Genomic DNA, 16940 nt, shown 5'->3' with positions numbered 1-16940 from the left:
ATTAAATATCTCCGAACGTTTAGCTATGCTACCTACGTATATAAGAAAGGCTTTTAACGCTTTATACGCTTTGCTAAGATAGAACTACGAGTAATTAAGGGATTCCTCGTCGGTTATAGTTCTCTTCGTAGCTATATTTACTACGTTTACCTACCTGATCGAAAGGAGGTTATTCGCTATAGAGATGTTCGATTTCGTAAGGAACCGTATAAGATAGTATTGCCTCTAACTACTAGTATACCTAATATTAATAAAATTAAATATAATACTATGTTTATTAAACTAGATATTATTATTTAGTATATTATCTATTAGAAGCTTATTAAAAGTAAAAAACCTATAACTAGTAATCTTAAGCTAGATAAAACTATCGTTAGGAAAGCGATAATACTTACTAATATATATTTTATATCTTTATTATTAGAAAGTCTATTAGAGACTATTACTATACCTCGTAATAGCATTACTAACGAATTAAATAATAACAAATTCGTTACTTCTATAGAAATAATAGAAACTAATTACTAAGACCTTGATTCCCTCTTTACGATTATTAAGGAAGTAATAAGTTAACTAGTAAAGTCTTCTCGACCTTGCTACGCCTTAGCCTAGCGACTACCTAGTTACTACTAAGCTGCTAGTAGTATACGTTCTTATATTAAAAAGACTTTTCTATCTACTAATATTCTAGCTTTACTAACTTCTTGTTAATTTTCTCTTAGCATGCTTTTTACTACTGCCTTTTCGAAAGTCTTACCCGACGGCATAGTAATCCCGAAGTCCTACCGTAAGGCATAGAAGAGCCTATAGTAGCCTAAGTAGGAGCAGGCTTTTAAATAAGAGATAGCTTAATTTATAGAAAAAGGGGTTTACGAAGTTGTTTACCTACTACGTAATGCTAAAGTCTTGCTTAGTAAGTAGGTATATAATATTAAAACTAATAAAAATAATGAAATCGTATACTATAAGGCTTGATATATAGTTTATAAAAACTATAAGAAAGGTAACTAGTTATTATAAAAGGTTTATATTATAGTTGCTTTTACTACCGCTACCTGACTCTTCTTTGTAATTATTATACTTCTCGATTTTAAATATAAAGTATATAATTTCGATACTACCTTCCTAGCCGCTTCGATTCTAAAGGGGGTTAAGGTATACGTCCGGCTTCTTGCTAGCTATGCTACTAAAGACAACAAGGTATAGTTGCTATATAAAGTACTTTATAGCTTAAGAAAATTACTATTTTAGTAGTTTCGTCTTATTAAAAGCAAAATAGAACGAATTAGCTTTACTATTATTAATAAGGAGGTCTATTTCTTTATTAATTATAAGATTAAAGTATATATACTTATATACATCGATAATAACGCTATCGCCGCTCCTAATAAGCAGGTTATAATAGAAGTTCGTTATCTCTTCGAAAAGGTTTGTTTTCTTAAAAACCTCGGCAAGGCTATCGATTTTCTCGGTTTCTAGATTAAACGCGATAAAGCTATTAGTAAGATTTTTGTTTCCTAAGCTAAGTATATAAAAGCAATGCTTTAACGATTCGACTTTAATAGTTTAAATATTATTAAGACGCTTATAGCGATTACTAACGATCTGCTTATTACTTAGGATAAAAACGAGTACTTGCTTAATAAATAGTAACTTTATATCGAATAGACTAGCTACCTTAACTTCTTAGTAGCTAGAACTTACGTTAACATAGCCTATATTATTAGTAAATTATTATAAGCGAATTTAAAGCTTTCTAAAGCTTATCTTCGTATTATTAAGTATTTATTCCGATACTTTAAAAGTATTATTTATCTTAGTATTATACTTAGAAGCATCCTTAGGATTAATAAGTTAAGGCTTTACGCTATTATAAATACTTCTTTTACTAATAATAAGCTATTATAAGTCTTAATAAGTAGTTACGTTATCTTCCTTGCTAGTATACTAATTACTTAAAAGTTAAAAAAATAGACTTTCGTAACTTTAAGTATTATAAAGGCTAAATTTATTAATCTTATACCTATAGTTAGTAATCATTATAAAGTAGATTAGATATTACTTTTCCTAACTACTTAGTAAACTTATTACTATGCTTACTATTATATTTACTAATAGTACTAACAGCTATAATAACGTTATAAACCTACTTAATAAGGTATAAACCTACTATATCGACGTCTAATATAAATAGATTATATAGGAGGTTTATACTACGAAAAGCATCGAACTCCGACTTATCAAAGGCGTTAATATAGCTGCCGATAGACTTACGAAGCTATTAGTTACGGTTAAATATAAGGAATTCGTTCGTTTGTTAGGCATGGCGGAGGGATTAGATTGAGAGGGGGATTTTGAGACTGTAGGACTATTGATATTGAGACTTCGGGATTCGGAAGATTTCATAGCCTCCTATTAGCTAGGTTTAACTGGTAATTAACCGAGTTTTCTAATAGTTGAGAACTCCTCGGATTTAGAAGATTTAGGACTTTTCCTATATTTCCTATTATTCTATTGCTTTTTTGCTGAGGAGTCTGAGAGGGGGTGTAGGTAGCAGGCCTCGCCGGCCCGTCACGTGGGCTGACGGCCGCCACCACTGGTCTTAGCCAGCCTCCACAGCCCTCTAGCTAGTCAGTTAGTTCTTCAACCAACAACACTACTTTTCCCCATTCTGAGCGTTCTGTGCTGGTTTCGCCCACACCTGGAGAACGTTGCTCCCATGCATGGGACGGATAAGCCCATGATACCCTCACCTCTAGACACTATCCGACCACAAAATCTCGGGATGTTCTGCCGAAGGAGTTAGCTTCGACCCTCAAGTCATGTCTTTCAGCGGGCCAGTTTTCTTCTGACTCAAATAAATTTTGCTTGCTGACCTGATCCCACCGGCACCGAATGTGTGGGAGAGCGGCAGTTATGACGGAGCCAGTGGGGACTTAATGAAAGCCTCGCTATAGGCAAGGAACTTGTCAGTTAAATGATTACTTATCAGACTTGAAACGTGCCCTGTCCCTCTCCAGCGCCTTTCTAGTCAGAGAGCTGAATCCAGCCCTAATGCTATGTCGAGTTTTACCTCCGGCTCCGGGGCGTTTAGTCCCGCTCGCGAGCTGTTTTTTCAAGGGCCCTTCTCCCTTCCCTGAGCGGCGTGTAGAACGTATCCACATGTAAGAGTCAGGTGAGAGATCTAGGCCCCTAATCCGCGGATACAATACGATGGTGTCATAGAGCTACCACTTTCATCAAGTGGGATAGGAACTTACCGGAATTTGCATGACTAATAATCCCGTTCATTTGGGTGCTCTGCGTAGCAACGGCTGCCCCCTTGCCACACATCGATATCCAACCTTCGCTGCGCTTACTACCCTAGGTTAAAACGCAGGGCGAGCCGGACCCAAAAGTGGTATTGATGCTCACTGATCCGACCATACACAACCTCTCAACACAGGCGGTGAGATTAGCAGTAGGACATGGGGGAGGGGTATCTATCTTCATATCTCATTGGTTTACTAGGCAGGTGATAGGCCACATTAAATCTCGTGGAAGTCCAGGCTAGACCAGCCAATAGTTTGCGGTGCAGGGTCGTTCAATGACTCGACAGAATTTTGACGACAATTCAGCCGAACCTGTGTTTTCCTTCGTATTTTCCTACTTTTAGGGGGCGACTATTATCTTCATTCCCTGTATTGGACGCTCACGAGTTTGAGCTAAATCGTAACTAGATTGCCGGTAAAACACTCTACAAGAATATGTCTAGCGCACCAGTCACAAAGGCGCACTTATCCTCTGGCAACGCAGACGAATAACGCTGGGAAGCCCACAACCTACAGCCTATCGCAGCTAGCCTTACTGCTGCAGAACAAGTGATGTGACAGATTTACATCCAATCTCATTGGGCTGCAGTCAACTGTTTGGTACTCATGTTCCTCCGGTCAGAATGATGGTACGCCATCTACCTATCATGACCTTTTCTTCCTTAATTCCGCTAACATTATTGCCGTATCCCATACGCCACCGAGATTTTACGGTGGATATGAGCGGTTTAGCCGATTCGCCACTATCATGTAGTGGAGTCACGATACTCCTGGCATACGGCAATATTGTCATTCCACTGACTGTTTGCCAAAGAGGTGCACTAATAATACCGGCCGTTCGCCCAAAGGCCCGCCTTCACCTAAAAGAACCATTATAGGCCAGTCTTATTTCATGTATGTGTGCCGGTTGCCCAAGCTGCTACTCACGAGGATCCTGGCACTTGTAGCACAGCCATTATACGTAGGGGATGAAACCTTAATTTTTTAGATAGTATATGAACTGGGTTACGAAAAGCCCGAATAAGGATGTACATGCCTTTTGGCTCTTCAAATACGAAAGCTGTAACCCTGTCGCATTCAATGGGATCCCATGACCAGATCTATTAGGTCGGCGGGTCGAAGGAGCCAGTTCAAAACGGCTTGTACCTTGAAGTATTCAAGCATGTAGGACGAAAGTATTTGGCTCAACTTTCCAATGTAACTCCGTCGTAGAGAAGGCATGTGGATAGGTCCTTTTCTTGGGGAAATGTGTCCCAAGAGGATGACTCAAGTGCAATCACAACAGATATGCAGGACTACATCAGCTGAGGATCTTTGGTACCTTGATATGGTTTAAGCCTCGGATTGAATTCTCCCGAGGCTTTTAAGGCCGGTAGCCTCGGCCATACCCTGTATCGCCGAGTTCAGCTAGCTGGATATCAGTGTTGCAATCACGGGATACCCGCGCGGGCGTATGAGGAGGGACTCATTCCAAGATGTAATGAAAATGCTGTATACGATACCAACGCTTTAGAAACAGGGTCAAGGTTGGAAGATATGCATCTCTTCCCGTTGTCCGTCACGTGGGTGTTTAAGGTGGACTATTCACGAGGGGCCTGGTGACTGGCCAGTCAACACGGCATGCCGACTATTGCAACGATCAGGATTTACAACGGTTCACAAGAGTTCGTTCAGCTGTGGATATGATTCGTATTAGAGGAGAAACACGGATGAGAAAAAAGTAGAACTTCGAAAAAAAATCTAGCTTAAACAAGTTTGGGTAGTCAGAGACCAAGTTTGAGGGAGGCTACCACCGTCGTTGTCCCTGCTAGCCCATGCGTTTGTGTGAGATTCATCCTTTTCACCCTAACAAAGCTTATTTCATAGTATCCTATTCAAGATATACTGTATTTTCCAGTATCTAATAAAGCACTTCACTATGCTTACTCTTGTCAGTGTTGGTCTGGCGTTTTGAATTCGAATTGAAAAAGCACTGCGTCTTTCTGTATCAACCACTTTACAACAGTCTTGCGAGATCTAGTTAATACAGAGACCACAATAAATATGTCTAGATGAATCTTTTGTCGAGGTTAACTGTTTGAATAACCGAAGCCTTGGGTTCTTGAGCCCAATGGATCAATACGCCCAGGAAGCGCATCCTACACGTAGCCGTCACTATAACCGCTTTTGTGGTAGCATTGACGTTGAGTTCCAAGCTCAACGCTTTTATGATACTTGAGAGATATCCAACATATTTCATAATGTTCACTTCTAGGCTATGGGAGTCTATGTCAGGTCCCGCCTGGAACAGCCCGGGTGCCTTCCAGGCCGTACACCAGTTTCCGCTGGGTCACGAAGCCTTCACAAGCCTTCTTATCCGAAGGGAGCCGATCACCGTTCGTGAACATCATCAGCTACCGGACCGCCGCGGGTTGCTCTACTGCACGAGTTATGCATCCCGTGATCCCTTCCAAGTTATCTTCCAGCCCAGATCTGCAACTCTAAGCAGTGCCCCATCGATTGCTGTCTGACTACAGTACATCAGGCCCCCCGTTTCTTACCTAGTTTTTCCAATCACAACAGATATACATGATGGTCCCTCGAAATCACATTTTTTTTTTTTTTTTCACTCTGTGTACTGCAGAAACGGACGCATTGCATCCGGTCGCTCTACCCCCAAAAACCTTCTAGTGCCGAAGCCCAGGTCAAGATAAAGCAGCTTGCTACCTCGGAGACATGAAACATTTACTTCTAATATTAAACCCGGAAGTAGTGATAACGATATGAAGAAGCCACTGGCTAAGTGTGTAGAGCAAAGTTGGTTTCGGCATGTTCTGCGTACTGCATATCTCTGGCAATACTAGTACCCTTACTATGGCTAGAATTCCTAGATGGCCGAAAGACTCGCAACCCAGGTTATTTAGTTGTCGAATGAAGGGTGTGGACTCGCCCTAAGTGACTGTTGTTCTTCACGTGAATGTAGCCACGCAGCAACCGATGGATATCATTCGAGATTGGCCGTCTGGCAACGATATAATTTCCACAGAAACCGGTGACTAACGTTTTCAAGGACTTTCAGCTATTTGGGACTTCATACACTTGCTTGATACTTGAATGCACATGTACGATTACTACGTTTTCTCTCTTTGTGATGTAGCTCGTGCAGATGCCAACATAATACAGAACAGCTCTACATATTGCTTCTAATTGTGGCATTCTGGCCAATCCAAGTAGCAAATGCCAAGGTTGCCTTGACTTTTTAACCCCTCTACAATACTACTCATACTGTTCACATTTGAATGGTAAAGCAAATCTTCCACGTTTACGTGACTACTACTTTAGACAACTTGCATGAGGAGTATTTACTGCTCTTATATCGGAGATAGATCCAAGCATTTTGGAGCTTTTCCAAAAGGGTTCTTTGCCTCATGCTAAGTTGTTTCGATAACTTGACCTCGGTTAAAGTGTACGAAAACAAGTGTCACATGGAAACGATTTGAGTACGAAGACTTTGTATGTACTCCAGATTGGAGATTGCATTTTGCAAGAATAATCAGAACTCTCGCATTCCTCAAGAGGTACGTTCTCTTGTTTGATTGAAGGCACCTTTGTTCAATTCTGAGTACTAACAATGGCCTGCTGTTACCAACCCAGATTTTAAAAAATGGACAAGCGACTGATCCAATAGACTTAGAACCAAGTCCAGAATTAAAGAAAGACATTACAATCGTTTTAATCGCCTGGATGATTCCAGGCTCACTTTATCAACATGAATACCGATCCGTGGTCGTTCACGAAAAGTTCTTTTCCTGATGGTTCACATCAACGGTTTCCACCGAAGGCTCACGCTTCTCGGAGCGGTCCACAAGAGGCTTCAGGCCGGGGAGGGAGACAACGACAATGGCAAGAGTCATTTCGAGAATACTCATGGGGTCTGTTGGATGGAAACTGTTAGACGACTTTTGCTAAAAAGAAATGCTACGAAAGCAGGAAGTGTGTCGAGGAGAACGGCAAAACTTACAGACGAGGTTCTCCTGTCCAGTGCCAATCTTCAAGGTGATGAAACGGACAATGGTGGTGCAGATTGTCAAGGTACCGAGAACGAAAGCAATGGTGAGACCCTTGGAGGACTTGAGAACGCCCTGCGCCAACAGAACCAGGGGAAGAACGTAGACTGTACATGTCATTGTTAGCGTTTTTTATTCCCATGAGTGGTTGTCGAAAGACAGGACGATGGGGAGGCTTCATACCGGCAAGGTAGCAGGCAAGGTTCAGGGTGAAGTTGAGAATGAATGGTTCTGGCGCGTAGAACACGCTGCATGCACCCTCCTCCTGGGACCATTGCACGGAGACATCCTTTCCGCAGAAGAAGGTGTCGTCCCAGAGGATGGCCATGTATGAAAGGCAGACGAAGGCAGTGATACCCCAGAGAGCCTTGCGCATGGCTGGGCTGGTATCGGAGGGAAAATAGGCCCAGTAGAAGGCCAGCATGCTCATCTTGGGGAATCCCATTCCAACATCGTAGAAGTAGTTGGAAGCAAAGGAAATCTTGAACAAAGGTTAGTGAAGGCTGAGAACAAAATCCGCATGTTCATTCGTTACCTTGGAAAGAGCGACCGAAGACTCCCAGTTGTCCATGACGCCCATCTGGAAGGTCAAGGTGTCACAGATGATCAGACCAAGGGCATTGACGGCGGAGAGGATGAGGAGATAGTCGGACAGGGCCAACTTCTCGCGCAGGCGGAAGAGGCGGGCGTAGATGCGCAGGCCGACGAATACATAGGAAGCTGCCAGCAGAATCCATTCGGATATCTAGAAGCACAGTGAGCAAGACAGCGCAAAAAACACCAAACGCCAACAGATCTAGAGATCTTACCATGCAATCCTTTCCGTCAATGAAGTACGCCATGTTGTCAGATGAGCCACAAGACAGAGAACAGTGGGAAGAGTGAAGTGAGTTGACGCTGTTGTCTCGTGAGGGAAATGGAGGGGAGGAGCGGAATCGCAAATCAATATAACTATGAGCGGCACGGAGAATCTCTCCGCTTGGGGAGGTGGTATCCGGGAAAGTCTCAAAGGATGCCTCCGTGGTACGGATCTAGGATTGTCTATTGGACGGGGTTGAAATCAACATCCTCTCGGTCTGCAGCGCCGAGAACTCGACCAAGTTAAAACTGTAACAAGGGGATGGTGGAGAACCCCCCCGGGTGGGTGAAATCAACAGTTGCAACGGTTTTTTTTGACTAGCATTAGACCAAGCGAGCCAGCGAGGCTGCAGATTTCTGCACACAAGAACGCCACCTGTTGGTGCATAAATCAGCCCAGGACCCTATTTTATTTCTTATTTTTCACTCTTTTGCCCCCCTCCTCTCCGGTGGGTGGCCAACGCATGGCTTGTTGGTTCCTAGTATATGTACGTCTTTTCGGCTTGCGAGGTAGCACTGCTCAATCTCTTGATGCAGCCGCGCCGCAGATTTGCATACACGCGGTCGCCCCGGCCCCCGATTAGGCAAAGTTCCTAACCCGAGCCCGCTTCGTAATTGGTTGTTCGGGTTTCTCTTTGGACGGGCCGGCCAGCCCAGTCAATTTGTTGCATGCCATGGCCCCATAACTATGCACTTTTGGTTGTTACTTTCGTCTGTTGGTTCTTCTCTTTACGGAGAATCTCTCAAGTCCAGCTTTTTTGAATTGAATTTTTTTTTTTCCCCCTCTCTCATTCTCCACTCACTGGCACTAATTCATTTGCGTCCAACAATTCGTTCATGACTGCTGATTTCTCGCTTCATCTCTCATGCCACTCCGCCCACTTTGAAGGCAATAGTTGTAGTCTAGTACCCAGACCCTGCACGGTTCCCATCGTCCTTAGTATCATCCCGGCGGTGATAGGTCACGCTCACTCGTTCCGATTTGTAAATTACATCTGATCGTTTCATGGTGTTCAGTTCCACTTCACTCCCCGAATCGTTCTCGGCCGCCACCGTCGTAGTAGTCGCCTGGTAGGGGTCCCTTCCAGACGAAAGCTTGAAGTGACTATTCGCAGTTGGGTGTTTGCTGTAATTCAACCCGGCTGATCCGGACTGGGCTGTCCCGTATTTTGATGTGCTGATTCCGCGGCGATGAAGAAGCGACTTCAAAGCAGGCAGTGAAACTACCAAGATGGCGGCTGCAATCTCGGTCATGGATAGTACATCTGTAGATTGATCAGCACGGCGCGGTCTCGATGCGCTCACAAGGGTGTCGAGCACTTACAAACATTCGTCCAGGCCTTGATAGACTCCACCGTGGCAAATCTACCCACGCTGGCGCCAATAGTGATAATTCCAGTTGAGAAGGTAGCAACGAGGCCGACAATATATCGTCTGCTGAGCTGCAAGCCGTGAAGGAGCGGGAACGGGATCAGGAAGACTGCGAATTTGTTAGTGGAAAAAGGAAGAAGTAAAAAGTAAGACCAGATGGGAAACCCTCAAAACATACTCAGAATGTCTGAAACAAAGTTCATTCCCCAGTCAATCCGGAACACATTCTTGGACTCAAAGGTGCTACAGGTGCCGTCCAAGTCCCAGTTGACTGACACATTGGGGCCACACCAGAACGTGTCGAGGAAACATGTTGTAATAGCAAAGGCCACGGTCAACCCGGTCACGCCGTAGAGAGCTTTGCGTAGAATCGGCATAGTCTGCGGGACTAGTTTGAAGTACAAGGCCAGAAGCGCAAACTTGGGGATGTATATGCCGGTATCATAAAAGTAGTTGCCCGCGAAGGAAACCTTCAACAGCTTGATCTGGTCCGCAACCGAAGGTTCAGGCGCATCCGGGTCATACTCGTCCATGCCGCCGAGGTTGTACGCCATGGTATCGGTTGCGAAGAGAGCAATGGCATCGAGAAGAGCGACAATGAGAATCCAATCGCTGATCGTAAGGGCCTGGCGCTGGCGGATGAGACGAAGTGACAATCGGGCGGAGACGAAGGCAACAGCAAGACCCAAGAGCACGGCCTCGATGGGCTGGTCCGTGTTGTACGGTTAGTAAAAGCAGTAACATGGTAGCAAACAACCTGATGGGGTAGTTCAAGATGCGGATTACAAGCAGGGTTGACACTTACCACAACGGCTTCTTTAGCGACGCCCGCCATAGTGCGCGGGGGTTGGATGTAAAGGAGTGTCGGCGTCGTTCTTCTCTCTCAAGAAAGGAAGCAATTTCACACGGTTCTGCACCCAGCTAGCACAACTGGAACGGAGGAGTTATATGAGCTGCAATCGACCAGCGAACAGGCGAAAGGTGTCGGCTTTGGGGGGTTCACCGAGGTCGGCGAGATTTGGGCCATCCGACCAAAAGGCTGTTTGGTAACAGTCAAAAAGGCTTAGGGTATTTGAATCACACCGGGCACATCTAACTTTGTGAACTTCATTTATTGTGGCATGCTCCCGGCAACACTGAGATGCAGGTATGGATAGTGCCTCGCCAGTAACAACGCCCGAGTTTCCCCCAAGACAGCTCATGATGCAAGGGGGTGGCGGTGGGTCAGACTTCTGCGATTTCCATCATTGGCAGGTCGACAGTTGAAATGGCGCCTGGATACGGCAGTCCGCAGGGCGCACTGGGTCAAAATTCAAGGTAGTGATAGGAACACCCCATAAGCGTAAATATATGTAATCTCGCGTAAAACGATTTTTATTTTTATATATTTCTAGGTAGGTATTTGCCTTTTTAGGAAATAAGGGTTTACTATATAGAACTATAGCCCCCTACGAGGCTTTATAATAATCCGTCGGAGGTTAGATCTTCCGGTTCCGGTTGATTAGGTATATAGTCTATGCATACAAATCGATAAATAAATAGGAATTTAGTAAAGCCTAGAACTTCTTCCTTTTCCCTACGCTAAGCAGAGTTTAGGTATATAACCCTTACTATATAGAAATTTATAACGCTTTCTATACTATTTTATAAAGATTTAGTTTTTATCCTTTATTATACTTCCGTTTTCTTTTATCTTCTCTATTTTTGATTTTTTTTCCGATTTTTTAAGCTTTTATATATTTCTATATAATTATTTACTAACTATTAGCTTTTATATAGATTCGTATATCCCTAGGCGCTAGGCGTCGCCCTCGTTATATTATATATAGTTTTCTAGTAAAGCTTTATAATATCTTATAATATCTTATAATATTTTATAATATCTTATAATATCCTTATAATCCCGAACGATACTCGATATTACTTTATACTACTATATATTATAGCTTAAGATATAAAGCTAGCTGCTAAGCTTATACTAGATAAGATCGGAGATATAAAGATTCCTATAGAGTTGCCTACTAAGCTACCTTTTATATATACTTATGCTTTCAAAACTAGCTACTACTTTACTTATATATAACGTACATGATAAGCGAGTGAGACAGACAAGCGAGTGAGACAGTAAACCGCGACCGTCGCACCTTGACGCGACCGGCACCTTTTCCTCTACAATAAATCATGGAATCAGCTAGTATTGAAAGAAGGTTACAAATTGCCCTTCAAGCAATGAGAAATGACCCAAAACTTAGTGCTCGGGCCGCAGGTGCACTCTATACAGTCAGTCACGCAACATTAAGCCGGCGACTAAAGGGAATAGTCTCACGACGCGACAGCATGCCTAATTCACGGAATTTATCAGATTTAGAAGAGAAGACAATAGTTGAGTATATTCTCGACCTAGATGCGCGATCATTTCCTCCCCGGCTGAGTAGTGTGGAAGAAATGGCTAATCGACTTCTCGCAGAGCGCGACGCGCCTCCAGTTGGGAAGCGCTGGGCTTCTAATTTCGTCAAGCGACAACCACAGCTTAGGACGCGTTTCTTTCGCAAGTATGACTATAAGAGAGCTCAATGCGAAGATCCAGAGGTGATTCGTGGCTAGTTTTCGCTTGTGAAGAATACAATTGCGAAGTATGGTATTGCTGATGCTGATATCTACAACTTTGATGAGACCGGCTTTATGATGGGCGTTATTGCTTCTGGAATGGTTGTTACAAGTGCTGAAAGGCGTTCAAATACGAAGATGACACAGCCTGGCAATAGGGAATGGGTTACAGTTATCCAGGCTATTAATTCCCAAGGGGAGAGCATCCCGCCATACATCATCGTTGCAGGCTAGTATCACCTCTCAAGCTGGTATACAGAAACCTCTCTTCCGGGCGATTGGGCTATTGCAACGTCTGAAAATGGATGGACAACAAACGAGAGAGGTATTGACTGGATCAGACACTTCGACATTTATACAAAACCACGTACGTCTAGGAAATATCGCCTCCTCGTTGTTGATGGTCATGAAAGTCACCACTCCGCAGCCTTCGAGCTCTTTTGTCAAGAAAACAACATTATTACACTGTGCATGCCGGCTCACTCGTCTCATCTACTTCAACCCTTAGATGTTGGTTGTTTTCAGCCGTTAAAGAATGCCTACGGTCGGCAAATTGAGAATAAGATGCGGCGAGGCACAACCCATATCTCGAAGGAAGATTTCTTTGCAGCATTTCACGAAGCTTTTAAGCAGTCTTTTACGAGGAAAAATATCCAGGGAGGTTTCCGAGGAGCTGGACTTGTCCCTTTGAATGCAGAAAGTGTTCTCTCAAAGCTGGATGTAAAGTTCCGAACGCCAACGCCTGAGGAGGGGGTCCCTCAGACACTAGACCCTTGGATCTCTAGGACGCCGAGCAACCCAAGCGAAGCAAGATCACAGTCTACTTTTATTAAGAGTCGAATCTCACGCCACCGAAGCAGCTCTCCAGCATCAATTTATAGTGCTGTGAGTAAGCTAGCCAGAGGGACAGAAGGACTAGGGCATCGGGTAGCATTACTAGAGTCAGAGGTTCAAATCCTTCGAGAGGAGAATGCAATATTAAGTCGGCGTCGAAGGGCTAAGAAAACACGTCTACAGAAAGGAGGAAGTCTTACTATATCTACTGGAGAGGATATACAGTCGCAAAGAGAGGCAGACACGCAACTACAAGAGGAAACGCGACGGAGTAGTGGTCGCAAAGTGAGGTCTGAGACGACTCATCGTCGGTGTGGCGTATGCGGGAATACAGGCCACAACGCGAGAACATGTCAATTTATTGAGGAAACATCCGAAGAACAGGAATCCGAGTAGTATTAATCAATCTAAGATTTCTTGTTATAGATTTCGATATTATTGTCGCGAAGGTCTGGTTTACTGTCTCACTCGCTTGTCTGTCTCACTCGCTTATCATGTACGTTAGTTATATATAGATAAAAACGAAAATATCGAGATCGAGCTTTATTACGACTAAGTAAGACTTTATAAAATCCTATACGACCGTATAATAACTAGAGATAATATAAATATATATTTATATAATACTATAGATGCTTACTAAAGCATATAAAATCGGGAATCTAGTATATAAAAACGATAAGTATATTTATAAGAATAAGAAGATAAATATAGGCGTTTATAGTTAGTAACTTTGGTTTATAGGTTAGGTATTTCTATATAGGGTTTAGTACCCTTATATAGAAGCATAAGACTATCCGTACCCTTGCGTTTTTAGGTTTTTTTTAAAATACCTAATTCGTATTTCTTTACTAATATCTATATTTTCCCGTTCTCCTTCGTAAATCTCCGTATAGACTATTATAATACCTTACTATAGTGTTACGACCCGTTGGACATGGTCGCCAACACGACCCCGCCTGGATCCCGGCGGCTAACGCAGGGCATATGTAACCCAGCCGGACAGGTGTAACCAGGGATCCTCGGAACGGAAGAACTATGGACAAGTCACGTGGCCTCGGGGATAACGCGGGGTAAGGACAACCCGGGCTGGATATGTTGGATATGTCAGATATCCAACCGATCCCCGGATATGTTGGATATGTCAAATATCCAACCGATCCCCGGATATGTTGGATATGTCAAATATCTAACATAGCCAAGATAAGGAGGACCGTTCAGGACTTGTATATAGGATGGACTCGAGCCGGGCTCGAGGACAGACTTCCATAGCTCTTCAGCAATCAACTTTGTGATTACCCTAACCGGTACTTTCAGCTATACCTAAGTGACGACTACTCTACGACTCTTGTTGAGGCCTTGACTGATCACCAAGACCTTTGAAGATCTACGATCTATTCGACCAGGACCACGGAACGACTGTTACTACTCTCAATCCCTGGCTTACTGTTAACACAAACCCACTGTCAGTTAGCTGGCCGTAACATTATAGTATTAGAAAGTCGTATACGTAATGAAATCGTAGCTGTTAGAGTTTCGAAGTCGTTAGTATTTATAAGGTCGATTTCGTCTAGTTCTTATACTTAGGATAAATCGATTAAACAAAATGCATACGTCTTCTACTTCTATAATAGTTTTGCTAAGAAGTAGTCTAGGTTAGCTTGCTTAAGGCATCTTAAAGATATATTCGTATAAAATATAGTAAATATTATTATTAAGAATTAAGAATATACTCTTATACGGTTTTATAAAACTCTATATATATACGTATACGAAATATAGAATTTGCTTAAATTTGTAATAATTATATAGTAAAGATAAGAAGCTTAACTATCTATACGGGTGGTATATACTTATCTCGTTTATGCATCCTAATTAGGTAATGTTTGAATTTTGACCTAGTGCGCCCTGCGGACTGCCGTACCTGGAGACGGCAGAAGAAGAAATTTAGTGAAGGGCTGCGAAATGAAGATTGAGACTGTCTGGACTAAGGCAACCCATGGAACTGAATCACGCAAATCCTGGCTCGTTACAAGGATTGATAGGCCGAACCCCCAACACGAGAAACTGGGGTCGTTGCAGATATGCCTCACAGACTGTGCAGCTCAACACCCTGGTTCGACAAGGGGAAAAAGGTTGACGGAGGATTCGCCATTTCCGCGTGTTTCTTGCGAGTATTGTTGGTACCTACTTTTAATCATTCCTCATTGTGTTGATAGGGGAGGGGAAATTTCCGGTTGTTCAGTGGTCAAATTCCACGGTTGTAGGTTTCCTGGATTATGTGCTGTGCCAATGTGTCAAATTCGCCCCGGTACGTTGCAATACGGGCGTGCCGTGTGTGTTGGTGAGAAGCGATTGTGTGTGCGGACTGCTCAGAGGCTGGTACCGGACCGCACCTCGCTAAGCTGTGTCGGCTGACGGAGGCACGATCTCGGTCGATTTTCCGAACCAGCGACCTATGAATGAGGTAAGGGTATCTTTGCCCTTGTCCCTGGCCATCTACTATGTAGTAGTACACTACTGTGTAGCGAAGACGCCCCGGAACAACCGGGTCAGTAACATGGTACTACCAACAGAGTAGTCAACATCCTGTAAGCGACCAGCCGTGGGATCCACACTGCCGGGATCTACAAAATACTTCCAGAATTGGCAGTGCTAATTGGCCAAGGCCTGCGGGATCGCGGCGGGTAACTGCGGGCCGAAGGCACGGACAAGAGAGTCCCGCTGGCCAATGATGCAGGGGCAGATTTTTCTGTAGAATTTCTTTTTTCTTTCTGCTGTTTTTCTCTTGTGCTTCATTTAGTTTTTAGTCACCCAATTTATCAGCCAACGAAGCAAAGCCACAGTCTTGAGCCACAGTAGACCACCTGGAGGAGGCACATTACCAAATCATGGCACTCATTTATGGTGAAGGTTTCGAATTGCCTGATTGGCGGGAAATACCATCCCTCAGGCTTATTAGGGTTCCGTCCTCATGGCAACGTGATGCTAAGAGTTTCTTCTCATGTTGGTCTGACTTTTGAAATTCGACTTCATATTGGGCCAACGTCGTTGCAATGGAAGTCGGAAGTTAATAGTGTTAATGGCAAATTCTTTGTAAGTGGCGTCGGAATATATTCTACGCATCCCCACAAAGGTATGGTTCATGTGAGCTCCACGCAAGTCTTCGCATAAGTGATGGGTGAACCAGATCGATGGCAACTAAGGTACATTACCTAGGTGTAGACGTATCTGGTTAGGTGGTCAAGATACGATACTCTTCAATATTTGTTGGTTTATTAGCCATGTACGGGACTGGCCGACTTGTTCAAGATGCCCGGAGGCCAGGCATCAGCTGGAAAAAGAAAAGAAAAGAATTCCCTGGATTCCCAAAAGGATTTCGTTCACCTGCATTAGGTTCAAACGCCCGCCAAATGAGGCTGTGAGACCACGAGGCAGGATCAAGTTCCTAGCTCATTGCAATCCATGCCAAAGATTACTGGTACAATCTGTGACTATGAGAACTGTGGGTGGCAGGCCTCGCCGGCCCGTCACGTGGGCTGACGGCCGCCACCACTGGTCTTAGCCAGCCTCCACAGCCCTCTAGCCAGTTAGTTAGTTCTTCCAACCAACAACACCACTTTTCCCATTCTGAGCGTTCTGTGCTGGTTTCGCCCACAGGTTATGAGCCCAGCGTTATTCTTTCGGAATAACGTCGTTTTACCCATTATTCTACTCGTCTGTCAATTTTCTATTGATTCACGAATTTTTGCGATTTTATTCGCTTTATTTACCCTTCTGTGCGATTTTCTCGCTTTCTTTCCTTCCTCTTCGCTGATGAATTTCACTTTCTGACGCGACATTGGCTGCCTGGCGCGCACGAATATCACGTGGCACGCGACCGACCACCACAACCCACTGGTTTTCACGAACA

The 16940-nt window shown here is 43.7% G+C and overlaps 4 protein-coding genes across 4 annotated transcripts; 2 read left to right on the top strand and 2 right to left on the bottom strand.

Moving 5' to 3' along the window:
• Positions 1-7081: 7081 nt before the first annotated feature.
• Positions 7082-8199, bottom strand: CTRU02_211426 (uncharacterized protein; the record flags this gene model as incomplete). Its single annotated transcript, XM_036720449.1, has 5 exons — positions 7082-7224; positions 7312-7464; positions 7541-7838; positions 7893-8102; positions 8167-8199. The coding sequence occupies 5 exons, from the start codon at positions 8197-8199 to the stop codon at positions 7082-7084; spliced, it is 837 nt and encodes a 278-aa protein (XP_036588192.1).
• Positions 8200-9118: 919 nt separating this feature from the next.
• CTRU02_211425 (archaeal flagellin n-terminal-like domain-containing protein) lies at positions 9119-10421 on the bottom strand (the record flags this gene model as incomplete). Its single annotated transcript, XM_036720448.1, has 4 exons — positions 9119-9480; positions 9540-9695; positions 9765-10293; positions 10392-10421. The coding sequence occupies 4 exons, from the start codon at positions 10419-10421 to the stop codon at positions 9119-9121; spliced, it is 1077 nt and encodes a 358-aa protein (XP_036588191.1).
• Positions 10422-11923: 1502 nt separating this feature from the next.
• CTRU02_211424 (transposase) lies at positions 11924-13423 on the top strand (the record flags this gene model as incomplete). Its single annotated transcript, XM_070205629.1, has 3 exons — positions 11924-12175; positions 12221-12422; positions 12453-13423. The coding sequence occupies 3 exons, from the start codon at positions 11924-11926 to the stop codon at positions 13421-13423; spliced, it is 1425 nt and encodes a 474-aa protein (XP_070060872.1).
• Positions 13424-16690: 3267 nt separating this feature from the next.
• On the top strand, positions 16691-16861 carry CTRU02_211423 (uncharacterized protein; the record flags this gene model as incomplete). Its single annotated transcript, XM_036720447.1, has 1 exon — positions 16691-16861. One exon carries the CDS (start codon positions 16691-16693, stop codon positions 16859-16861), a length of 171 nt encoding a protein of 56 aa, XP_036588190.1.
• Positions 16862-16940: the final 79 nt, after the last annotated feature.

This window comes from Colletotrichum truncatum (assembly GCF_014235925.2).
Source record: "Colletotrichum truncatum strain CMES1059 chromosome Unknown Contig_0007, whole genome shotgun sequence".
Taxonomy (NCBI): Eukaryota; Fungi; Ascomycota; class Sordariomycetes; order Glomerellales; family Glomerellaceae; genus Colletotrichum; species Colletotrichum truncatum.
The sequence above is the reverse complement of the archived record's forward strand: the minus strand, read 5'-3'. Positions and strand labels throughout refer to the sequence as shown.